Source organism: Coturnix japonica, chromosome 13 (genome assembly GCF_001577835.2).
Source record: "Coturnix japonica isolate 7356 chromosome 13, Coturnix japonica 2.1, whole genome shotgun sequence".
In the NCBI taxonomy this organism is placed as follows: domain Eukaryota; kingdom Metazoa; phylum Chordata; class Aves; order Galliformes; family Phasianidae; genus Coturnix; species Coturnix japonica.
The window spans coordinates 11,872,197-11,897,302 of record NC_029528.1 but is presented as its reverse complement, the minus strand read 5'-3'; the positions used below and the strand labels follow the sequence as shown (position 1 = coordinate 11,897,302).

General features: G+C 45.6%; 3 protein-coding genes across 9 annotated transcripts in view; 1 reads left to right on the top strand and 2 right to left on the bottom strand.

The window, feature by feature from the left end:
• Positions 1-2,130: 2,130 nt before the first annotated feature.
• Positions 2,131-16,852, bottom strand: BRD8 (bromodomain containing 8). Its single transcript, XM_015876140.2, has 21 exons — positions 16,739-16,852; positions 16,293-16,389; positions 15,616-15,685; positions 14,766-14,815; positions 14,528-14,650; positions 14,292-14,372; positions 13,774-13,838; positions 13,169-13,305; positions 12,526-12,741; positions 11,119-11,263; positions 9,693-9,902; positions 9,039-9,319; positions 8,165-8,620; positions 7,716-7,809; positions 7,458-7,504; positions 6,882-7,096; positions 6,474-6,566; positions 6,181-6,249; positions 5,333-5,510; positions 4,577-4,681; positions 2,131-2,545 (listed from the first exon to the last, which is right to left on the bottom strand). Exons 1-21 carry the CDS (start codon positions 16,755-16,757, stop codon positions 2,486-2,488), a joined length of 2,811 nt encoding a protein of 936 aa, XP_015731626.1. The 5' UTR covers positions 16,758-16,852; the 3' UTR covers positions 2,131-2,485.
• Positions 16,843-25,046, top strand: KIF20A (kinesin family member 20A). 4 transcript variants are annotated; one of them, XM_032447522.1, is made up of 19 exons: positions 16,843-16,863; positions 17,165-17,333; positions 18,321-18,410; positions 18,522-18,641; positions 19,091-19,229; positions 19,319-19,506; positions 19,590-19,734; positions 20,070-20,270; positions 20,486-20,597; positions 20,712-20,783; positions 20,909-21,052; positions 21,139-21,304; positions 21,546-21,704; positions 22,382-22,521; positions 22,619-22,721; positions 23,023-23,221; positions 23,394-23,485; positions 23,764-23,901; positions 24,398-25,046. In XM_032447522.1, exons 2-19 carry the CDS (start codon positions 17,172-17,174, stop codon positions 24,668-24,670), a joined length of 2,643 nt encoding a protein of 880 aa, XP_032303413.1. In that variant the 5' UTR covers positions 16,843-16,863; positions 17,165-17,171; the 3' UTR covers positions 24,671-25,046. The 4 variants fall into 4 exon arrangements, with proteins under 4 accessions (XP_032303413.1, XP_015731630.1, XP_015731631.1 ...); XM_015876144.2 differs by having other exon boundaries at positions 16,847-16,950; XM_015876145.2 differs by lacking the exon at positions 16,843-16,863 and adding an exon at positions 16,925-17,005.
• SFXN1 (sideroflexin 1) overlaps positions 24,800-25,106 on the bottom strand; it is a 31,690-nt gene continuing 31,383 nt past the window's right edge. For 3 of the 4 annotated variants that reach the window (XM_015876154.2, XM_015876152.2, XM_015876153.2), the window contains one exon: positions 24,984-25,106. In XM_015876154.2, coding sequence (XP_015731640.1) covers positions 25,010-25,106 — 97 coding nt within the window. In that variant the 3' untranslated portion in view covers positions 24,984-25,009. The other variant, XM_015876151.1, reaches the window with a different exon arrangement.

Here is a 25,106-nt window from a genome sequence, read left to right as displayed (position 1 = left end):
GTGTCAAAACAAGGAAAATGATAAAAGCCCGAACTCCAGCAAATGAAACGTAGAATCCGCAATAAAGCAGGCAAAAAAATAAAAGGGAGAAAAAAAAAAGAGAACAATTTGCTAAAGACATAAAAGCAAATAACAACAACGAACATCAGAAGCAGAAAGCTGCCAGATGATCAGTGGGGATGACGCACCATCAGTGCCAAACACCTCAGGGGGAAACAGGGTCAGTTGGAAAACCTGCATTAATTGTAATTATCAGCAGTTGCCACAGAGGAGATCACAGACGTCCCAGAGAGACTTTCTCTTGAGATAGAGACTATTTCCAATTAAAATGTCAACAGGGGAGGTTTTAGAACAGTTGGAATGAGGGAGTAAGGCACAGAATGACTTGGACTCGTGAGTCCCTAAGAAGCTTAATTATAATGTGACCAAACCTATATTGCTGCGTAGCTTGCAGTTTGACTTTGCCATAGCAGAGAAAAACAAAAGAGCAGTTGTTATTTCTGTCTGTAGAAAGGTGGATTAGGGAGATGCAGCATGGGCTCTGTACTTAGATTAGCACAAAACATTGCAAAGTACAAAATGAGGCGGTCAATTGGGAAAGAGGCAACAGGGCTACAGAAGGGAAAGCTCCATTTTAGATTTCTGAAGTTATTAAACATCATTACAGGCTATTAAAGTGTCACGGGCTCTCTGAGTAGGGAAAAACCTCTAGTGGTTAAAGGAAGAAACCGAGGGTAAGAACGAACAGCAGCTTTCCACAATGAAAGCAAGTTACCAGTGGGTACAACAGAGATCCTCCCACGTGCTGGAATTTCCATTGCCCAACACAGTCAAACAGAGACAGAGGTGCTACAGGGGAGACAGAGCCAGACTCTTCTCAATGGCCAGCATCGAAAGGAGAGGAGGCAGTGATGACAAGCTGCACCAGGGAAATTCAGACTATGTTTACTCCCTGGGGGTGGGTAAGCACTGAAACAAGCTGTCCAAAAAGATGATGCAATCTGCATCCTTGCAGATTTTCAGAACCTGACAAGGCTCTGAGCAATCTGCTCTAGGTTTCAAGCTGGCTTTGCTCTGAGCAGCAGGTTGGGACTAGATGATCCTGAGAGATCCTTTCCAGCTTACATGAGTCCACAAAACAGCAAAAAGCAAAAGAACCCTCTGACTTTTTGTGTCATGAGAATCCCCTGGAGATGGAGGCCGTAGAAATTCAAATGAGAAATTTGTTCCCAAGTTCAGCAGTGAGGAACAATGAATCAGTAACAAGGACTGCACATTTCCAGCACCGAGCACAGAGTGACCCTTGGTGGAAATAACACCTTACATTAATCAAGCGTGGTACACGACACAGCAGGCACAACAAACATCAACGCAGAACTTGGGACAGTCAAGATCTCTCATTAGTTAAGGCAACAGTTCCTCCCATTAATTGTAATGACATCTTCCTGCAATGTGTGACAGAAATCTGAGTCCTGTACACACCACACACACACAAATGTAAAGACACCTTCCAGCTGCTGCAAGCATCAAGACCAAGGGATTTTTTGTGTTGTCGTTCTTTTCTCCTGTAAATGTAAATGAGGGGAAAAAGAAGATGCACAGAAGTTAGCAGAAAATCAGGTAAATTGAGCATTGCCAGGAGTTTCAACTCAAGTCATCTGTGTTGCTAAGAACTGTAACAACCAACTGAAAAAAACCAGTTCCAACTTTCTGCTGTGAGACCAGATAGAGGCATGTTTACGGCTGTGAGAAACATTTTCACCATAACTCATACTCTTATCTAATTTCTGGGCAAAGAACATGGCATTCAATATACCAGACTCTTAAGGAAAGCTCCTGTGAGACTGCAGCATTTCCACTTTTCACGGTCAGACGTTCTGTTTCATAACAAGAATGCCATATCCTTACACCAGCCAGGAAACCTTCACCTCCATCCGAGCACTATGCAGCATTCTAATGATTAATGTACTGTCTCTAATGTACAAAGCAACGCACTGCTTATGTGCTTCTAAAGGGTAACTGGAAGTGAGCTGTATCTGCAGGAACTCAAGGTTTGTATGCACACTCATACAGAAGCAGCGTTCCTCGCTGAAGAGAGCTGTGATGCTCAGAAAACTGCACACTGCATAATGGATTTTTTCCCCCAAGGCTTTAATATACATACACATTTACACATCACTAGTAAAAATCTGTACACTTCACATTACAGTACATACGAGCCACCAGTTGCTAGCTAACACCAGAACACTGATGAAGCCCAAGACGACTGCCCTAGAACAGGCAGGGGGGCTAGTCTTCCCCTCCAAGGAAGTTTCTTTGGGTTACACATTCTGATGAGACGTCGCTTCCCAAACTCGAGCCAAGAAGGTGGAACAGGTCCCAGAAATGGACCCGCAGCTCTTCTTCCTCTAACAGCTTTAACAGCATCTCGCTTGCGCTCCAGCTCTGGATGTTAAGTGCTGGGTTTTCCTTTTTTTCTCCGGCGTCATTTCTTCATCTTCATGTCTGCCTCAATGGCACAGCGACGCCCTCTGGTGCCTCCATCCTAGTCACAAGGCAAACAAAAAGACTGGCATTAGCAGAAATCAGTTATGCAACCCTAAGCACAAAACATTTCCTCCAGCACATGGAGGTAAGAAATCGTGCATCTGGGAACAGCTTTTCATGCCTTCCAAACAGGAGAAAAAGGGAAGCTCTGCTAAGAAGGCCTGGGGAGGCCTGCTTGCAGACCTACCTAGAATTCATTCTGGATACAGCATGGGTGCTGGGATTTGCAGCATCTCTGCACATTAGCAGTGGCCAGGACAGAGACGGGCAAAAAGTTTCTCACCCAGACAGATGCTTTTGGAGCCTGTAGTGTGCAGGCTTTCTCCAAAGTGATAAGATTCTAGCTTGGCTTTTAAGATGGAAAGAGGAAATTGCTGACTAACCTACCTTAGCAGCTGCTGATCCCTACAGGAAGTGCTCCTCCAGTTGAGTGACCCTGGCACTAGCTCCCTAGCTTCTCCGTACAGCTCCTTTCCATGAGCAGAAGGCGAGCTGAGAGCTTCCTTTGATCCGCTGCCCTCTCCCTTTGGCTGACATGCTGACTCTCCTGGAGTACTCCTCTGTCTTTAGATATATGCGAGAGAAAAAATAAACTCTCCATCTTCCTCCCCTCTCTCCTCCCTGCAACTCAGAGACTCGGGAACACTTTGCAAACACTTCCAGCTCACCACGGGCAAAGAGCAAGGTATTTCTGTGGAGTATGTTATTTGTTTTCTGGTCCGTGAACGACAAAGAGAATGCAGCTGAATCCTCACTTTCCCCGGGCCCTTTGTACGGCCTTGAATGTGAAGAAGGGGCAGCTGTATAAGCATGAGAGATGTCAGAACTATAGCAATGCATTACTTGGTGCGTCTTCCCATTCATATGGAAAAAGCAGGAGAGCAGTTGTGGAAAAAAGCAAGGCAGATGACAAAATAAGAATACTCGGAACCAGAAGAAAGACTGAAGCCCCACCCACTCACCCAAACCAAGAGGAAGGACCTGAAATGATTAGTCTCTACAGCTCATGGTTGTACAGACCCAAAGTTAAACACATTTTGCTGTAATGCGAAGGACGCTGTGACAGTGCAGTGATCACCCAGACAAGGAGCAGAGGACAATGACAGCAGTACTGCAGTACCTGCTGGAGCCTTTCAATACTTACAAAGAGAGAGAGAAGGAAGGCAGGAGAGCCCATTGGGACACTGTCCTGTTAAAAGGCCAAACAGAAGGACTTATCAGATATCAGATAGGGAAATGCACACACCACAAAGAAGCAACAAGCCCACATGTGAGCATAGAGAAACATGTGCCCCACTCCCCTTCCCGCATGGCTTCAGTCTTACATGGCAGGAACATAAAAATGCACAGAAGAGGAATAAGGCATGAGCAAGAATGCTAGCAAAGGGATATTTATTCCCTCACCAGCTACGGCAAGGCCCGTACTACTAAAACCAACTGCACTCTGCAGTCTGCCATACTCTCTACTTGAACTAAGCAGGGAGTCCTTGCTGTCACAATGTTATGTGTACCAGCTAAAAGCAGGTGAGGTCATGTAATCAGCTCTCAGATCAATGTGGAAATGCAAAGTTCAATGGTATGTTTTAAACAGCAAACCAGACTCCAGTAACAATCTGGTTCTGAAAACCTGACTTGGAAGTGAAGAACATGGCAGAGCCTAGTTTTCAATTTGTTACATCTTCACCTTCCTGCCATACCACACCTCCTCCAATATTTCCTCCAATATTTCCTCATTTCACAACACTTTTCATCACTTGCTCTTGAAATCACGGACAGAAACATAGGGATTGCAGAAATAACTCATGACTCTCAGACCCATCTCTGGGTTGATGTACATCCCCAGAGCTGAAGTCTAATCAATGGACTTAGTTAAAGAAACATAATAACAGTAAATTGTTCACATGAAGATGCAGGACCTATTCCAATCTAAAAACACATTCTGCACATCTTTGGTACTGGAACTTTATGTGGTATCTTGAGATCCTCCAAAAGACACCAGCCGCCCTTCTGCAGGGTGCAGCATTCTCACCTTCTCTGAAGCATCTTGCTTGCGAGTGGAGTCTCGCCCACGCAGGCTCTTTGCGCTGATCCCCGACTCTGACGTTTGCATGATCAGTTGTGTAGCCAGAAATTGCTGCAGGAAAACCATACTCTGTTAAGATTCTCTAGCAAAACAAGCTCAGTTAAAGCTTGTCAGCTATCACAAACCACAGGGCTGGGAACGAATGGGTCAGAGACAGTTTCAGTTCCTTGTTTGCTGCTCAGAATAAGTTTCCCCATTCACCTCAGCAGCCACAAGTCTGGAGGGACTATAAAAATCCAGTTCAAACTATGACAGCCCTGGCAGCTGGGACGTTCTGCTTCAGAAGAAATTCTAATGATACATATTCAAAGGACAATCTCAGGACAGTTTTGTATGTGCCTCAAGCCAGCACAGACTGACAGTCACCAAAAGCAGCAGCTGCGTCCCTTGTCATTCACTGATCTTGTTGCTCATTTCTGTTCCTGAACCACACCCCAGTTCTTGCTGGCCTAAGCATATGTGCACCCCCAAAGGAAATCAGGTTTGAAATTAGTCTGGGCTAAGCCAAACAAACATCTCACTGTGTTAGTTTTAACAATCCAGTTCACCACAAACACCTAAGCTAGTACAAGCAGGCAAAGATGGGGATTCATTTGAAGACACTGTGAGTGAAACTTCATTTTCACTTCCAGAAGTCTTTCCTGTACCTGTGGACCAATGCAGACAACTCTGTTCTGAAACAGCCTCAGCTCAGTACTTTACCTGGATCTGTTCCAGGACATCTCGCTGCATCTCTACAGCCATATGGTACACATCGTGGTCAGAGCTATTGTACATAACTGCATTTTGAAACATCAGCATAATGTCACGCTGGAACTCAGCTGTGGTTCGTATCAGTCCATTCTCAATGTTCTTCTTGATGGTAGATAAATCCATCGGCCTATGAAATACATTCAAAATAGCAATGCAAACATGTAACTCTCTCCTTTCTCATTTGCAGTCTAAGGACTAAAACATATCTAATTAGACCATCTATTTAATTTAGCAGAATATGTTCCCACATAGGCTGCATTCCTGAGTTCCAAGGCTTCAGATCAGGAGACACAATCTGCTCAGCAGTTAACAGGAATGGTAAGTACATGTAACAGCTGCCTCAAGAGAGGCATTTGCCTTCTCCAAGCATTCCGTGTGACACAAGGGAGCCACAGCTACAACCACTGGACTATTTAGGCACATTTTGGTAACTCTTCCATAATCTAGACTTTCTGAGGCAATAAAAGAGCTGATTAAAGAATCCGGGTTGTGGGAACATCACACCTTAAATTCAACCCTTGGACAATAACAGAGAAGCTGATAGTCACATACCACTTCACTGATAAAAAAATGTTCTGGTCAAATCTGTATTTCATTCAAGGACAGGGCTGTGTACAGACTTGTATGTGTTACTGAAGGTGTCCCTTTTTCTTAGGGAAATACAATGAATGATGTCAGAAGAAAGGTATTTTTCAAGTTTTGCAGTCTGAACAATGGATGAACTCTAGACTCTTCCTGGCAGAAATTCTTACGCAAATACACCAGAGTTCTTGTCACATAAGAATGCTGAGACTCACCTCTGCACAATACTGTGGTAGCCTGGTGCTATATCGTCAGTCACAGGCTGCAGGAAGACATTGGCATACCTAAAGAGATAGAGAGAGATTCCAGTGAATGCCCTGCCCCTGCCAATAGAGGAACAATTCTCAAATACTTGTGTCATGCTCTCATGTTTATTTGTCTGCTATCACTAACAGTGTGATTCATCATCTCCCCATAACAAGGCAGGTAAAGCCTCAGAGCTGGGAAAGTACAGACTTGCCTGAGATTAGTCACTTCTTTCTGCCAGTTCTCAAGACATCAAACTCACCTGTGATTAGCCGCTGCTCTCCAAACCAGCATGATGGCTTTCTTCCAGATCTTCTGAGCCTGTATTGCTTCCTGATCCTCACTGCACACTGAGCTGAGAAAAAAACAGAATATGATTTCCTCTGTGAATCTCCATACTGCCCTGGCGCAGAAACCTTACGGTTCATTTTGCCTTTGTCATGCTTACAGTAACCCAAGCCAGAGAGAAATATAAAAAATGGGACCTGGCACTACAGCACTGTTTGAACACCTGCACTTCTGAGTAAGGACAATCTAGTGCCAGACAAATCATCAACAAATTCCCCCACTGGACCCACTCAGCAAAACAGAAATGAGAATCCTGCACTCCCCCCAGGAAACAGCCTGGGATTTGCACCTGTGTGTGGTAGAGAGCTTCACTGATACTCACAACTGCGAGGAGGCTGGGCTGCTGGGGATGGAGTCAGCTAGTGTGTGAGACTGTAACGGTGCGTTATGGACACTGAAGCCATCATCACTCTCACTCACAGGGGGTTCGTTATCCATCTCTGACAGATATCCCTCGCCCTGATCTTCTTCTTTGGGCTCCTCCAAACTGGCAGCCTCACTGGCACCATCCTCATCATCTTCTTCACCCTGTCCATCCTGAAACACAAAGAGCTTGTAAGTCCGCACAGCCAACTACAGCAGCAACTCAGAGCCTCCAAAGCACTATGGTTCAGCAAGCAAAGTGATTTTCTTGACAACTGTGCAGGCACTTTCACAAAAGTCTGTTTATTATCCTGCCTTACCTCCAACTGCCAACAACACAAACACAGAAACACGCAAACTCAGCTGTATAAGGCCTGAAGCAATCTCCCCTCTAGTTCCCAACTTCACGCTGATTACTTCTTACAGCGCAGAAAGCTGAACACAGGCTTTGCTCTTAAGTAGGCGAGAGCCAGAAAGCAGCAGCAGTGAGGTATTACTAGTGAAACCAAGATGACTGCAACCAATTCAGAATTACCTTCATCTGACTCCTAAAGAGGGCTTGGGCTTCCTCCTTCATTGAGTCTGCGAAAGAAAGAGAAGCAGAAAGGTTATGGTTCTCTAAAGCAGTCTTTTGTACAAAAGAACCTGTACCAAAGCCTACAGTCCTGCAGTAATTACCTCTATTCCTACATATACTTTTCTCCCTCCTCCCCAAAACACCTGAACCAGATCACTGACATCTATCCAACTAATAATGTTGCATGTAAAAGATTTCCTAGCTGTATTAAGTTACCTGACAGCTCAAATTTGTGCTGAACATCAGCCTGTGAGGAGTCTTCACTCACATTTGGGACTTGTGGAGGGGATGAATCATCATCAGGTGGGGTCTGGAGGGAAGAGAAATGCACAAATCTAGACGTTTGTGTCAGCTTACTTCAGTGAAGGTGTGGGCACATCTAAACTCGCTCTAACCTAGCTCAAGGCAATGCATTTCACTGAGCACCTTCCCAACAGCAATCCTGTACATGGGCCAGGGGAGTTAATCAAAGTACTGCCTAAAGCAGAGAAGTTCCCTGCAGATCGAACAGATCAGCAGTATGACTCCCAAGGAAACAGTCAGTCACATTCATTGATGCGTCACCTTCAACCCAGCACTCATCCTTCCTCTAAACTTCTTTCCTGTCTACTACAACTGCTCCTCTTTCCCCACATCAGTTCCAGGCAGCCTCTCAGCTCACGTACCTCTGTCTTCACTGTATTGTGCATTGTGTCTTCTCCCTTGGTAGATTCTATCTGAATTTCCGAACTCTCTCCTGCTGCCACAGCTGCTCTTTGGTCCTCCTCAATCTCTTGACTCCGAAGCTCCGGCGTTTCTGTCACTCTTGCAGCTGCTGGCATGGTTTCTTCAGGGCCCAGCTGATTCTGCTCTTGCTCTGCAGGTTCTGTTTTTATTTCTGATCCGAGCTCTCCAATGCCCATTAGCTCTCGAATTCCCTTTGCCTCTGGCTCCTCACACTCCAGTCTCTCCTGCTTCACAGTCACAGACACTTGGGGTATCTGGGCCTGTTTCTCATGTTCCTGATGAATTGGATGTTCCCATGGGCCAGGCAAAGCCTGAGGGTCATCAGTATCTTCACAGAAAGAGGACAGAGCAGCTTCAACAACTGCAGCATCCAGGACTTCGGGGTTGTCGTCTACCTTTATTACCAAAATAAACGCAGAGAAATGCAGACTAAAGTCAGAAAAAGGGACTAAAAATAATTCAACATTATTTGGGAACAAGCTAATTGTGAAAAAGCTGGGTGTAACAGATCTAGAGTTGCTTTTAGCAGAGGTCCATCACTTGCTGTGGAGTCTCAGTTTCAGAAAAAGGGCACTGACTCAAACCTTATCCAACACGAGATTTCCTTCTGTATTCTGAAGCGAAGCACCAGGCTAAACATGGCACTGGTGTCACACAGGTGTCACTTTCTACTGACAATGTGAAAACGAGCATTTTGAAAAAGTTATTTCTTTCTTGTTTAAGCTACTTAAATTTGGCAAGCAGCAACCAGTTGAAATTAACCTAACTCAAAGTGGGGAAAAAAGCTACCAGCTCTCTGCTTTGCCTGTTTACCTTGTCTTCAATGATGGCTATAATATTTCCAACAGTATCGAAGTCCAGCTCTTCGCCTGTATAGGACACTGCAATATCCATCTTCTCAGCTAAATCCAGGTCTTCTTTCCCATCAATGCAGTGATCTTTGGAAGACCCTGCAGTACTGCCAGCTCCAGAACCCAGGCACTCTTTCTTGATTGAATCAATAATCATGGATATTTCACTGCTGTCCATGGACACTGTCACTGTATGGGAATCAGACACTGCTTCCATGGAAACACAGGCTTCTGGCTGGCTCACTGCACAAGGAAGAGAGTGACAATCAAAACCAAATACTGCAATGGCTAAGTCCAAGCACCAGTCGCGAGTATCCCAGCTCCACCCACAACAGTATGGCTTAGAAAAATGAAAGACAAATATTGGTGACATGCCTGCTTTACCACAGCAGAGAGAAAAAGAGGTTCCAGCCCTTGAATCATGATCAAGCAACTCCCACCCAACAAACCCTGTTTAAATCCCATATTCACCACCTGTTTACTCCAAAACCCAGCCATAACCATCCTTTCAGAAAGGAAGGAGAGTCTGAGATGCTAAAATGCCAGCTGAGAGCTTGCTGGGTGCTGAGCCCAAGGCAAGTTCTATGATTTATGAGTGCGTAGTTCAGGAACGCACCTGTGACTACGCTTTCTGGAGCTGCAGCTGGTGGCACAACGGATGGTGCTGACAGCGTGGGCATCATGACAATGGTTGCCTGCGACACAGGCTCTACGGGGGGTGGCAGGAGCTTAGCTGGAGGTTCGCTGGCAACAGCGGAGAAGGAAGCAAGAGGTGAGGTGAACTGTGCAGGACCAGCTTCTAAAAGCCGGGAAAGCGTAGGAGCACCTAACAGAGAGTAGAAGGGAAAAGCACATGAGCGAGAAGCAGCCACCACTGGGTTCTTCACTTGTCTGGTGGCTTCCTCTGGGAGAATATACTAAATAGTACCTCCTAACAGTCCCAAAAGCTGTAAAGAAAACCTGCACCAAAAACGTACGATTCCTAGTTGCAGTCAGAGATTAAGTCATGCAGACTATGATGGTGTTCAAAGTAAGGCCTGGACAGGCTAAGCCACACATGCAGAGAGATACCCTTCCAAAGGTTCATTCCAATATAATTATGGGAAATCTGAACACCATTGCTGAGAGAGAGACACAAGGTAAGCCAAGACAGTCATCACAGGAGGAGGAAGGGAGCAGAGGGAATCTCTTTGCAGGTCTTTCTTGGAAACTTCCTTTGTTATCACAGGTTGCCACTCAGCCATAATTTCCAGTCTGAGTTTACTGAACCATCTGGACCAAATTAAAAGGTCTTAAAGAACAGAGATGGGTAAGGAAAGTAAGATTATTCATTTGGAATTATGTATAAACAAATGGTATAAAACCTCAGTTGTGGACAACATTAACAAATCCTTTGTTAGTACGAGCTGAGAAGGAACTTCATCTCAGGCAGGAGGTTCCGAAAGGACTCAGTGCACAGACTCATACACTGTCCCTTCTCACCTCAGCCTATGGAATTTTCTCTAGAGATCACAGTCCACTGCAGTCTAATTCTTAGCATACCCCTGAGATGAAGCAGAGGTAAGATAAATGAGGCCTGCAGTTTCACAGGGAGCTGTATTTAGACACATTGAGGCTCAGTCACTAGATACAATTTTCCCCAAATCCCTGTCAATTCAACTTTCATTTCTAAACTGAAATGCCAGGTATTAGGCCAGCATCAAACCCAGAAAACTAGACTGGATGGACCAGAGACAATCAAATCTATCTGTTTCAGCCATTTCAGACCAAGCCATATATATATACAAACATATATATATATATATTTATCCCCAGTAAGAATTAGTCTTCTCAGAAGGAAAAAAGGGAAAGGAAAAAGGGTACAGAAATAGCAACAGAACTTGTAAGGAAGCCCTCAGACAAAGCAGGCTGAGAGATGCTCTTCATCTCTCCAAGTAAAAATAAAACAGTCTGTGAAACTATGGCACATAATGGTAACATTGCTAAGCTGCAGGGACTTCTGAAAGGAGAACTGTACAGGGGAAAAAACCCTTTTGAATTACCTGAAGCAGCAGGAGATGCAGGAACAGCACCAGGTGCTGACTGCATTTCTCCACTGTGCAGCACTGGAAGGACGCTTCCTACCTCCAGCAGGACTCCTGAGTTGTTCATGTGACCAGAAGCCACTGCCATTTCATTTTCACCAACCTGCCAAAGGAGGACACAACTGAAGTTCCTGGAGATAAAACCACATCAGTGATTCTCTGCCAGATAGGCACCTTCATGAGTATATCCACCATTTGCTGTCTCAACAATTCTTTTGTGCTTTTTGTCCAGCCTAGTCCCTGCCTAAGGTTCCCTTATGCAAGTTTAAAGCTATTCTTCTCCAACTTCAATACAGCTATAGTGCAAACTTCCATTAAGGTAGGACAAAACCATCAATTGCTCTCCCTCAGTTACTGAGCACAAGGATCTCACAATTCCTTATGGATACCTGTAGAGTTAGCCTCTCTACCTCCTAAAATAGCAAGGAATTATCCCTTATTTTGAGTTCAGGGAAACTGACACATCAAGATGGAACGCTGTCAACATCACACTCTAAACCAATAAAAGACTCTGAATCAGATGCAAAGCAACTCTGTTGATACGAAGAAAACCCAAAGACTTCTACAGCCATTCTCTACCCTTTGTCATCTTATACTGCTAACACAGTGTAACACTCTAACACAGAGCATGGAACACCTACACAAGCTAAGAAAATACCCCAAATATGATTACTGAAAAATCATCAACAGCAAAACATCTACTTCATCACACAAACACTAATGCAGGGAATCAATGGCACGTGCAGGCTGATGGCTGCAGCTTTGGGACAGGGCTTTCAAAAGTCAGCAACAGTTGCCCTCCTTCCTATGCCTTCTAGACACTAACACCAGAAGGGCCAAAATAACTTGTCATCACAGCCATTTCAGTGACTGTCAACAACTAGGAGAAGACTGAAGAACTTCAACATTGGTCATATACTTAACTGAATGATTCTAGTCCTACCCTAAGATCCATTATAAAGACTGAAGCACAACCTTCTGCCAAGAGGTAAGAAAGAATGGTGAGCCCAAAGGAGAACTCGCCAAGAACACCTCCATGGAGACTGAATGGAATGATGTCTTCTCACTAACATGCAGCCCCATGAGAACCATTTCCTCTACCAAAGCCTGCAACTCCAGCTCCTTACAACTAGGGACAGCCAGTTCTGTGTGCTGACACCTGCAGCCCTGGACCCACAGTAATGCTGGGAAAGGATCCCACCTTTGTGGCTTCACAGGGATAATTCTCTCTCACAAATTTCTCTTCTGTTGGGATTCTCACAGAACAGTATACTTTTAAATGCCTTTGCAGCTCCCCCTTTTTCAATGGAAGAGTCTGGAGCAGATTATTTGTGTGCTTGTATATATGAGCAGAGAGCTCCATACCAGCCTGGGGCTTGTGGGCAGGAGACTGCCCTTCTTCAGCAGCTCTGAGAGCAGAGGGGAAGGAGGCGGAGTTGCTTTTTGTCCTAGCATCTTTTTCTGGGGTGAATCATCAGTGACTGGGGTCATGGGGGCATCCAGGGGAGCAGAGCCTGGAGGGGTGTCAGGGATTCCAATGAAGGAGGCAACTGGGGTGCTGGGCAATGTCCCTGGAGTGACCTGAGAAAGAGAAAAACCACACTGTTCAAAGCCACACTCCACCACACCGACTAGTCCCACTTGCTCCTTCCCCCAAGAGCAGTGATCCAGCACACCACAGACACCTACTCCATTCACTCACTACACTACTCCAGGCTTTCACCCTTTCCCTGTCCTGCAGCGCCACTTCCCAGGCACACACAGAAGACTGTCTGGTCAACCCACTGCTGCCCCTACACAGCCTTTGATCCAGGCACCTGATCATCACAGCCACCAAAGAAGAAACGTATCTTGAGCAGCACTGCATATCAACCACACTACAGCACTACCACAGCAAAAAGTCTGCAGAATAGGCCAAAGGCTTCTCCCCAGGCTCCTGTTCTGTGAAGGATGCAGAACCCTATGTCCCAGGCTGGTCTTTCCCTCTTACTGTGGGAAACATTCTTACCCCTGGGCTGGCCTCATCCACAGCAGGCTGAGACAGATCTCCCAGAGCATAGTCTCCCCCTGGAGAGGTTGAACCTGCAGGGGAGCGAACCATCACACCCGTTAATCTTCGTGGTGGATTCTTAATGGCCTGACGAGCTGAAAGAGAAGAGAATGGGATTCCATGACACCATCCATCTTGGACAGCTCCTGAGTTACCTCTGACTAAAGAACCCTAAGAAAACAATTTATACTGCAGAAACTTCCTGCATCACACTACACTCACTTCATAGATAATACTAGGAATGGGTAATGCACCTTAATTTCATGTTTCCCTAGCAATTGGGTATTTACCACATCCCTCCACTGCTAGGTTAGCTCACTGCATTGCTCTAGGAACTATAAATGGATGAAACATTCAGGACAAATCCTTATTCCTCTTACATACACTTTTGTTTTCTTATCAGAACACTCTACATTTTGCTGGAAAAAGAATACAAACTCTCTCTTCCACCCCTAGGGCAAAGAACTCGCGTGAAACAGATCATAAGACACAGTATTTTCCAATGGTTCTGAAGAACAGAAGCACATCCCTTTGGAGAGTAAAGAAGCAACTGTCCAGTTTACCTTGATAAGCAGCATCTGTAGCCTTCCTCTTGACTTCTGCCTCCTCCTCCTCCATTTTCTTCTTTCTGTATATAGAATAAAAATGCTCTGTCACAGTGTTCCACTGCCCCTTACCTTCTCCCACACAATCATCTTACTGGCCCCTACCCCATATTCTCCAGAAAACAATGAACTATTTTGTGGACTCAGGCTTAAACCCTCTGAGGAGGAAAGCAGAATCAAAGGCCAACAAGACAATAACACGATTTGCAGGTAGTTTCACTGCCAGTTGCATATCAAAATGGTAGAGGCAAGCTTGATTTTGCAAGTCATCAACAAACTCAATACTGGGAGCTCTGAAAGATGTCTCACATAAAGAGGTGCCCCACAACCTAAACTAAGTTCACCCCCAGAGGTCAAAGCATGATCTCTCTTCTCCCAATTGAAAAAGGACTGAGCCAAAGATGTCTGCCAAACACAAAACATCAGGGAACTAAAACCTCAGAAGAAAATAACGTGGAAATAATTAGGTAACCCACATCATAATCTCATTGCACAGCTCCTCCAGTCTGTTATCCATGTGTCCAGCCTGGATCAACTCTGCATCCTTCTTGAGTTGCCTGTAATCAGAAAATCTTCTTACTTACTTATTACCAAACGGTAAGCCCTGAGAAGCTCCCATTACATGCACTTCTACCCCAAGCATCGTCCCACTTGCGCCACTTTATCAGAGCAGGATTTTCAGGCACACCACAGTTCTGCCTCTGCCACATACCTGTATTTCTCCTGTGTTTCTTTAATAATCTTCTTCAACTCCTCAACCCGTTCTGCAGTCAGTTTCCGCACAATGACATCTTCCACAGTTTCCACCACCTCTCCTTTCTCACCACGCTTTCTCCTGTAGAACAAGAGACAAACAAAGCAGTAATGAAACAGAAAATCTGAGTTCTGCTGTTTTTCTTGGCTGCTGTCTACTATTCCCAGTCTGCATTTGCTTCAGACTTTATACTCACTTAGGGGTCTCTGTAGTCTCCAAGAGCTCTGAATACTGAGATGCACAATGCTGAAAGGAAACAAAGAAAATCAGAGGACATCAGAAGAGTCAGGTCAGCAAATGGCTATCTATGAAAGCTGCAGGGCACCAACTCTAATGCTTTATGAACAGAATTCTCCAGAGTTTCTCTCAAAGATACAACTTGGCATACCTCAAAAGGAGGAAGATAAGTTCACTCTTTTATTCTAGCACTGGCCAGGCTGACTCAGAACAAAGACACAAAAAAACCTGTGGCTTTAACACTTCTGTCTGTGAACATGGACCAAAAATATTCCAATGGAGAAGACAAGATAGTATTAAGTCAAGCTTAACAAAACTACAGAAATAGTAAATGCCATTAAAACCAAACCAAACCCAGACTTCTCCCCTAATAATCTTAATTTCTTTCTGGTCCTTACCTAACAATAACCCCAGCTGCTTGCCCAAACACTTGGACACACCACAGTACAAGGGCATCCACAAAACCCTACAACAATGAACTCCAGCTTGATCACGTGCCTCTTTTGGTTTGCTTCGAGCCTGTCTCCTGTCAGTCCTACCCAATAGCCTCTAACATCTCTATGGGACAAGGCACTGAGCAATTACGCCCTGTTCACCCTTGTCATGCTGCTCAGAATTGTATAAGCATCTATTGTTTTTCCTTTCACTTATTCCTTTCTTATGCTGAAAGTTTCTATGTTACTTTGTCATCCCTTAGAAGGGAGCTTTTTCATATCTCTGATCATTCTACTCTCAGTTTTGTCATCTTATTGCCTTCCATACCACATACAGAATTCATTTATTCCAGGACTGCATTGGCAGCCTCTTACCTTTTGGGAAAACCAATCAGGTGGGCGGCCTGGCTCTGCAAAGGGTTTGATGGCTCTGCTGACTGAGACCCTGCAGGGCAGAAATGGCACATGACTGCTCAATGAACCCACCCCAACAAACACACTATGAAAAGGTGTCTTAATTCTCATCACAGAACAGTCCCCATTAACACAATGGATCGACCAAGATGGAGTTTTTTAAGAGGAGTTAATCAACTGTGGTTTCTAGACTCAAAAGTATCTGCCTACTCCTAATGCAAGAGCTTCCATTTCTTGCTCTGAAAATCACATTCTAATAAATTAAATGAAAACTTCCCTTTGTGGGGAGATAATAGGCAGCAAAACCAAGCACAGGAAGAGCAAACATGGCTCTTGCACGTGTTACCTGGATGCAACTCTTCCTATTCAAGCTTGCTATGGTTTAAGAAGTGTCTGATAATGCTGCCTGTCTGAATTTGAATGGCTGTGTGTGGAGTCAATTGGACTCAGTGAGCCCTGAGTGCCCACTCCAACTCAGTACACACTATAACTCAACCTACAAACCTGTGCTCCGTACCAATTAATACACATCCCTTTTCACACACTACTCCAGAAGCAGCAGAGCCATTTCCAGACTCATACCTAACACCCCAACCCGCAGCACCCATAACACGAAGCTCACTGTGCCCACCCCTTACCAGTTCTGGTCTCCACTGCGCATGACGGACGAGGCGAGGCAGAGCTTCTCTCGGATGGACCATGGCTCGGTGGGGCCGGCGCTCAGCAGCTTGTGCTCTGTTGGGACAGCGGGCACAATGCAGTGCAGCACAATGCAGCACCCCACGGCAGGAGCCCCTCGGATCGAAGCCCCGCCCCCCACCCGTTGGCCCCGCCCCCTCGGAGCGAAGCCCCGCCCCCTCAGCCCGTTGTCCCCGCCCCCTTTACCTGACCCCGCCCCCCCACCCGTCGGCCCCACCCCCGCTCGGCCGTCGGCCCCGCCCCTCCCCTCAGCCCCCCTCAGCCTCCCTCGGTCCCCCTCAGGCCTCTCCCCGGCCTCTCCCCCGCCCCATCACCGTGCCTGCGGACCGGCTCCGTCCCTCCTCCCCGGTCCCACCGATTCTGTTCCCCCTCTCCCCTCACTCACTCCCCGTTCCCGCCGCCATCTTGCCCTCGGCCGAGCTGTGGCGGGGCGGAGTTTTGCGCACAGCCCGCCGGGAGCACCGAGCGCACAAAGCCCCGCCCTTCCTGTCTGAACACGGCTTCTGATTGGTGAGCACGAAGCCGCGGGCTGCTATTGGCGGAGGGAGCGGGCGGCGAGGTTTGAAACCTCAACAGTATCGGCAGCGCAGCCGGGAGGTGCGAGCGGGGAACGGGGAACGGCCGGTTGTGGGGGGCTGGAACGGGCCGAGAGGTGGGAACGGGCCCCGGGGGTGAGGAGAGACCCCGGGGGGTGGGGAACGAGCGCTGTGTAACGGCCTGTCCGCAGCTGTGCGTGTGTAGAGCGAAGGTTGGGGCTGTGTGCTGCTGGGGCCTGCTCGCTGCTCTGCCATCACCTCGTTCCTTCCCTCAGGGTCGCCATGGATCGAGCGCTGCTGTCCCCGGGGCTGTTCTCTGATGATGATGGTGCTGCCGCCTCCCCCGTGTTGGAATCCACGGCTGCAGGGTTCGGTGCTGATGTGCGCAAGGATCTGCTGTCTGAGTTCTCTGCTATCTCCCCTGGTCTCGAGGGCAGCCAGCAGGTGAGGATGGAGCCCTATTACCCGCACTGTGTGTCATAAGGGCTGTGTTCTGTGCTCAGTGCTAAGTAATTCCACTACACGGTCAAGAAGAGTCTCTTGTTACCTGCAGCCTACTAATGAAGGGCGCAATTAATGGATGCCCCTTAGCTCAGTGAAGAGTGAGCAAAGCCCCCAGAATGGAGGCAAGGTAACGCTTTGCTATACTAAGGGAAAAGGGAACTTCACAGAAACCAAGACAAAGGGTAAATGTAGATAGTTTACATTTAAAAATGCAGGAAAAGGGGGAATGACAGACACTTAGTCAAAATAAAGCCAGAGAAGAGGGCAATAAAGATAAGAAGAAATTGTCCGGAGACCTCTGACAAGGAGGATTAGATCCCCCCCCCCCCGGGCAAGATGATGCTGACATGGGAGAACAATAACAGCAGATAACACCAAGAAGAAAACAGAAGAAGAATTTCACCCCATAATAACAGCAAAGGTTGTGGGAAATGGGATCAGGAGGAATGAAGGAATGGGGTTGTGAGGAATGAGGCCATAGGGAATGTAATGAATATGTAATCAAACTGAGGAGGAGGCTATTGATTATGTATTAGCTTGACCTATATATCTAACACACTTTTCTCCTTACGGTGTGCAAGTTTGGAGGAGCTATCCCCCTTGCACCCGGCGCTGCACAACGCTGTGATAAACATACCTGCTTTATAACCCATCTCTGGATTATAGAGTTTGATTCTGCAAGTCACAGTGCTCAGTTCTAGGGCTGGATTTGGTGTCATGTCTTTGGATTCTTGTTCTGCTTCACTACACAAGGCAAAGATATGTTGGTGAACGTGGAAATGTATGGAAAGATGTTCTGGTGGTGCTTCTGAATTATGGAGTAACTGTGTGTCTTCCAATCAGTGACTCCTGTTATTGCTCTGGGCCTGGCAGATAGCTGTGTACTGTCACTCTGGCTGCTGTGTTTAACCTGTACAAGTTTTGCAGGCTACTGCTGAAGATGTTAATGGGAAACTGAAGGTGTATCTGAGAGTTCGACCCCTGAAACCTACAGAGCTGGAAAAAGGGGAAGACCAGGTGAGATCCTTGATAAACCACTTGTGTTTGTCCTTTACTGGGAGAACCAGTTTTCCTTTGCTGTCATGTCATAACCTCTTGTAAGCCACTGTGATTTATTTTTTCTTTCAGGGTTGTGTCTTCATTGAGAGTTCAGAGACCCTTCTTCTAAAAGCCCCCAAAGACTCCTTCACCATGCGGAGCACAGAACGTGGAGTGGGACAAGCAGCACATAGGTTCTCATTTACTCAGGTAGGTAACTGGGACAGACAACAGTTAATCCAATTAAGAGGGTTTTGAGCTTAAACCAGCAATACTACTTAAAAAGCTGCCTTTTTACTACTAATAGCAGTACTCTGTATGAGCTGTGTTACTCTCTCTACTCATTTCTGATGTCTTCCTTATTGATTTATCTATTTTGAAATAGATTCTGCAAGCCTCAGCAGCAAATGCAAAGCTCTTATTTTGTTAATAAAGATTTAAATATGATGAAGACTGTAGTAATATTGTGTGTTACTGGACTAAGCAAGTGAACGGTCTGTTTCTATAGGGCTCTCAGGCTGGAGTTACTGGTAGGTTTGTTTGTGGTGGTGGAGGATGGAGGCCTTCATTAAGGACTAAGCAGTATTTGAACCATCAGCTGCAGTCTAAAAAGTAGGAAGGATCTACATAAGGCTGTTTTCTGTGTTGTTTTTTTGCAGATCTTTGGACCAGATGTGGGGCAGAAATTGTTTTTTGATGAAACAATGAAAGAGGTGGTAAAGGATGTACTGAATGGGCAGAACTGGCTGGTTTACACTTATGGCAACACCAATTCAGGGAAGACTCACACCATTCAGGGTAATGGGAGTATGAAGTGGTAGCAGACATCTGAAGTAGCTGTATGTATGTATTTCTGTTGAATCCATGGCTTCCTGTTCTTTCTTCAGGCAGCATCAAAGATGGTGGGATTCTGCCTCGTTCCTTAGCTGTTATCTTCAATAGTGTTGGGGACCGTCTGTACCAATCTATGGACCTGAAGCCTTCGCTCTGCAATGATGTGATCTGGCTGGACAGCAGGCAGGTTCGACAGGAAGAGACCAAGAAACAGAGCATGCTGCGAGGGGGCTTGTGGGAGGTAAGTACATTGCTTCCAGGAGGTTTACTAGGGAATGAATGATGTTCGACCACCTGGTCATGGCTTTTCTTGTTTCCTCATAGGAGGAGCTGTTAACATCACTGAAAAGGAGTCACAGTGCCGAATCTCAGCTTCAGGCCACCACCAGTGGCAGCTTTGACAGTGGAGTTGCTGGCCTCTCTTCATCCAGCCACATTACCAGCCATTCAGACATCAGCCAGGCAGAAGGTATATCTGGAAACCTATTTTGTACTACCTGCTTGTTGGAGGAATAGAGGAAGAAAGGGCAGTAACAAGGCTTAAGGCTAAAGAAGAGTTTGTCTGAAATATCTTGTGCTTCTTGAGATCAAGTATATAGGCAGTCCTTGCATGTAAAGATGCTGTCACAGGGAATTTAATACTGTATAATTGGACAAAGGTAGTTGCGTATGTCCAAATAGCAGGAGGTATTTAGAATAGCTTTGAGTCTGGGGTGGTGTTACTACATTTCAGTCTATTCCTGAACTACTCGGGTCTGACCTTTGAAAGACTGCAGCCATGATTTATTTTCTTTTCTTCCCCAGAATCGGGCCCTCGCTGGGCTGACCTGGATCGTATTTCACTCAGCACCACGGCAGATGTGCAGTTCTCCATCTGGGTCTCTTTCTTTGAGATTTACAATGAGTTAATCTATGACTTGTTAGAACCAGCCCTCCCTGGTCAGAACCGCAAGAGGCAGACACTGCGGCTCTGTGAAGACCAGACTGGCAACCCCTACGTGAAAGGTATTTACCTGAAAGATGTTTATAGTGGGCCTCTAGGTGGATCTCACCTGAGGGAGACTTAAGGATGGAGTGGGTGGCTTAGCAGTGATATGCTGGGGAGCACAATGTCCTCTGGCCCTTCAGATGCCTGGATAAAGAGGATGTGAAGCTTATTAATGTTAGGGAAACGCTACGATCTCCTAACTGCCATGCCCAATGCATGCCTGCTTTTCCAGATCTGAACTGGATCAATGTCCGTGATGCTGATGAAGCCTGGAGGCTCCTGAAACTGGGTCGGAAGAACCAGAGTTTTGCCAGCACCCACATGAATCAGAACTCCAGTCGCAGGTCTGGAGTGGGAGGGGACATTTCTTAGATATAAAGTTCTGAGAATCTTTTCAATATTACGTCTCTTTTTTTTTTTTTCTCCCCTTTTTAAATGCCTGTGTGCTTCTTTTACAGTCACAGTATCTTCTCCATTCGGATTCTACATTTGCAAGGAGGTGGCAGTGAGATTGTTCCCAAAATCAGCGAGTGAGTTTCATGCTTTCTAGGATTTGTGGGTATTCTGTGGACTTTTTTAAACTGTTGCTGTGGATCTGGGAAGTATCTTAAGGAAGGTCTTGTGGGTCAGGTGATAGCATCTCTGTTTTTTTCAGGCTATCTCTGTGTGACCTTGCGGGATCAGAGCGCTGCAAAGACCAGATAAGTGGGGACCGAATGAAGGAAGCAAACAACATCAATACTTCACTCCATACTTTGGGTCGCTGCATCACTGCCCTCCGTCAGAAACAGCAATCCAAGTGAGTATCTGGAACTTCAGAGGGGGGAAGTTGTAGGGAAGGCTGTCTTGCTTTTCCCATGGGCTCACTGTCGTCTCTTCCCATAGGGTGAAGCAGATTGTGGTTCCTTTCCGGGACAGCAAGCTAACCCGTGTGTTCCAGGGTTTTTTTACTGGACGTGGGCGATCTTGTATGATTGTCAACATTAATCAATGTGCATCTACATATGATGAAACTCTGTATGTAGCCAAGTTCTCAGCCATTGCCAGTCAGGTATGTAACACTTAGTAATGTTGTGATGTGCTCAGGGTGCTTCTTCCTATGGGAATGGGTCCCTTTCCCTCAGAATGCACGCACTCCTTCCCTGTGTTTTTGCAGTGTATTGTTAACTCCACAGTAATTCCAAACTCTGCTAAACTGAAAAGTTTGACAGCATGCTGTGAAGTGCCATGTTTAAAGGCTAAGTAGCCCTCCAGCCTTTGTGGACCAGTAATTATAGCCTTTTCCCTTTCAGCTTGTTCAGGCCCCTCCCATGAAGCTGGGACTTCCATCCATACAGTCAATTATCAAGGAGCACAGCAGGCGAACCAGCCAGGGTACAGAGGCTACAGAGATGGAAGAAGTGAAAACGGACAGTGAAGATGAAGCAGATGTCTCTGTTTATGAGAGAGAGGTGGGTTGTGATTTATTTTACAACTTTTACTGATAGAAAATCAAGAATATGTCTAACCGTTAACCTGGAAGGTGGGGCCTGGAACTCAGTGCAACGATGACAGAAAGCCTCAAAGATGTGATCTTAGAACACTGTAAAGTAGGGATCTTTGGAAGATATTCCATCCATAGCTGCTCAAAATCTGAAGCTTAAGAGTGCTTAAGAGCACTTGTCCATTTGTGGACCAAGGACAGTAAGAGCTCAGGTGCAGACCCATAATCTCTCCTCTATAAGGGAAATCTTGATTGGAGAATTACTAAATCAGTTGGCTAAACTGAGGAAAAATAATCAGATTTTCTGGATACTCCGAGTGGGAAGCTGGAATAGCTGGAAGATAAGAGGGGGGTGGAAGAAATACTGAGATTTGAGTTGTAACATATCAGGGTATTAAAGGCATGTGCAGCCTTGAGCAGTGCAGTATAGCAAGCTGCTTATGGTGATAGCTCCAGTTGGAGTGGTTTTTAAACCACCTCATGGGAAGGGAACTGGGAAGAAGCCTACCAGCTTATTTTTCCAAGTGACTAAAACCATCCTAAACCTAGATTACCCCAGTCTTACAGATCCAGGATCAGCTAGTTTGTTTTCTTTAGGTCGTAATTGTGCTGTGCAATGTGGGCAAGGGAGATTCTGTCTTCCAGGACTTGTTGCATGTAGTGGAAGCTGCGCGAGAACTGCTGGTGCAGGAGAGGCAGGAGAAGCTACAACTAGAAATACGTCTCCGTACAGAGATCTGCAATGAGATGCAGGAGAGAATGCAGCAGAAGGAGCAATGGTGGAGGTACAGCTGAGGCTGATTTAAAACCTGTGTTTAGGGTGTGCTATGGTATCAAAGGCTACCAGATCCAGATGCAGATAGTTGTTTGCTTTCCTTGTAGCCAACACATTGATGAACAGAAGGAAATGCTGGAGGAACTGTATGAGGATAAACTGAATAACCTGAAGGAGTCACTGACGGACTATTACCAGGAAGAAATCCAGGTTTGTTCAGAGGGATGGAATTGACAGCAGGAAGGTGGCAGGGGCTTGGGATACTTAAGTCCAGGAAGAGGAGGGTGGTTACAAAGACTGAGAATAAATATTTTGGTTTTTTTGCTGTATCCATACTTAATAACTTTGATCCACAATTCTTGTTAATTCTCTTATCTTGACTATTTTGTAGTAAGTTGGACTTCCAGATTTTCAACTCTTAATCTGGGAACTGATGTGTAATCATTTGTATTCCTCCATTTGTCCAACATAAGATTTTCTGAAATTAATTTTTGAACAAACTTGCTTCAAGGAGCGTGATGAGAAGATTGAAGAGCTCCAAGCTGCTCTGCAAGAGGCAAAACAAAAACTGGATGCTAAGCAAAGGGACTCAGATCAAGGCTTGCGTCGGTCAAAGCGGGTGGCTGCTTCATATGCTCTGCAACAGGAGCTGACAGATACTAAGGCCAAACTGGAGCAGTGTCAAAAGGAGTTGAATACAGCATCATCAGGTAAGACAGGCTCAACTCCTAGTTCAGAATCTAAAGTTCCTTTGTTTAAACTGAAATCCTGAGCTCTTCTCAGTTTGTTTGTGGCAGGTGGTCTCAAGGGCAGGACAGACTTTAAGATAAACCTAATATTCTATGAATGAGCTCCTGCTCACTCATTTCCGTCTATTCTTAGAGTTGCGCAAATACCAGAGATTACTGGAGCCACCTCCCTCTGCCAGACCCATTACTGTGGATGTAGACAAGAAACTGGAAGATGGACAGAAGGTAACTATATCTCTGTTAGAGAAAGAAACTCTTGCAACACAAAGTGCTTGCCAGTTAAAATGTATTTGGAGCTGCAGTCTCCAAGCCTTCAAATAAATGGTTGACAGCATTCTGAAAGTTGAAGGTTTCTTCAGTGCAGATGTGGAAGATGCTGCTGTCAGTGATCCCAGTGTAGCTCACTCAGATCTCCCTCAGTACTGCATGTCTAGATTATCTCAGAGCAGCTTTGTTACTAAAACAGTGGTAAGATAACAGCTCGCTTTAAATCTCTCTTTTAGAATGTGAGGTTGCTGCGCTCAGAGTTACAAAAACTTGGGGAATCTCTTCAGTCTGCGGAGAGGGCATGCTGCCACAGTACAGGCGCAGGGAAACTTCGAGAAGCCCTTTGTACATGCGATGACATCCTGGCTAGACAGGTAACGTGTTATCCTTTCTTGCACTGGGTTATTAGTTTATGTACTCTGATGTAATCAGCAGATAGACCTGGATTCTTGTAGCTGCAAGTATCAGTGACTTATTCTCTAGACACGTAAATACCTGTTCCATTAAGGGAGCTATACTGCAACTTTCTTCAGTGTCTGAATTGTATTGCATGTTTAACTCTCCAAAGGAGACCCAACTGTTTCTGTTTAGCCACTTGATAGTTTGCACTTGAAGCAGAATTCAGAGTTCTCATTCCTTTATCCACTGTGATCCATCACAGTTGCTATGGCAGCATGTTTACAGCATGATGGATTCTGTTTTTTCTTAGCATAACTGTTTTTATTTTGTTACTGAACTGCTATAACAGTGACAGTAGGAGCCTTTTCTGTATGGCCTTATTTAGTATGCTGGTTAGCGAATTTCAGCAGAGTCTTCATAATTACCAAGGAGTTACATTTCTAAATGCACCACTGCTGTCTATTTTTTCAGGACCAAACATTGGCAGAACTGCAGAACAACATGATGCTGGTAAAACTGGATCTGCGGAAGAAAGCAGCTTGCATTGCTGAACAGTATCACACTGTACAGAAGCTCCAGGCTCCTCCAATGTCAACTCTAAAGAAACGGTTCTGTGCCAATAGGGAAAACCTACAACCTAACCAACCTCCTGGCAAAAAGCCATTCCTGCACAACCTTCTGACACGTTCAGCTCCCCGTCCTGCTGCTACCAGAGGGTGGCAACTTCGATCAGTTGCTTTATGACTTCTTGGGAAGGGATCCCTGCCTCCCCTTACTGGAACAGGTGGTACATCCAGTATCATAGCTTCTCTTCTTCTTTGTGTGCTTATTATTGTAGCTGCTTGAGAGCTTATGTAAACATTTCTGCATATGTATGGTTAAAAGTTTTAATCAATACCAAAGTGGACAAAGTGACCTTCTGTAATTTAAACACTACAGCGAGGAAAGGTTTTTAAGTATAAAACAATGCAGATGATCAAAATGTGGTTTAACAAGAGGACCAGTTAAACTGAGTTCAACTATGGTGGCACATAAAAATAAGTTCACAAGATCCTCCTTGTAAGATACCTTCCCTTCCTTGAATTATAATCCTTTATTAAAGTATACACGTTCTAGTTCAGGGCTGTTCTCCTGGATCTTTGCTTGTAAGTCTGGTTCCAAGCGTGTTACGGACATAGAA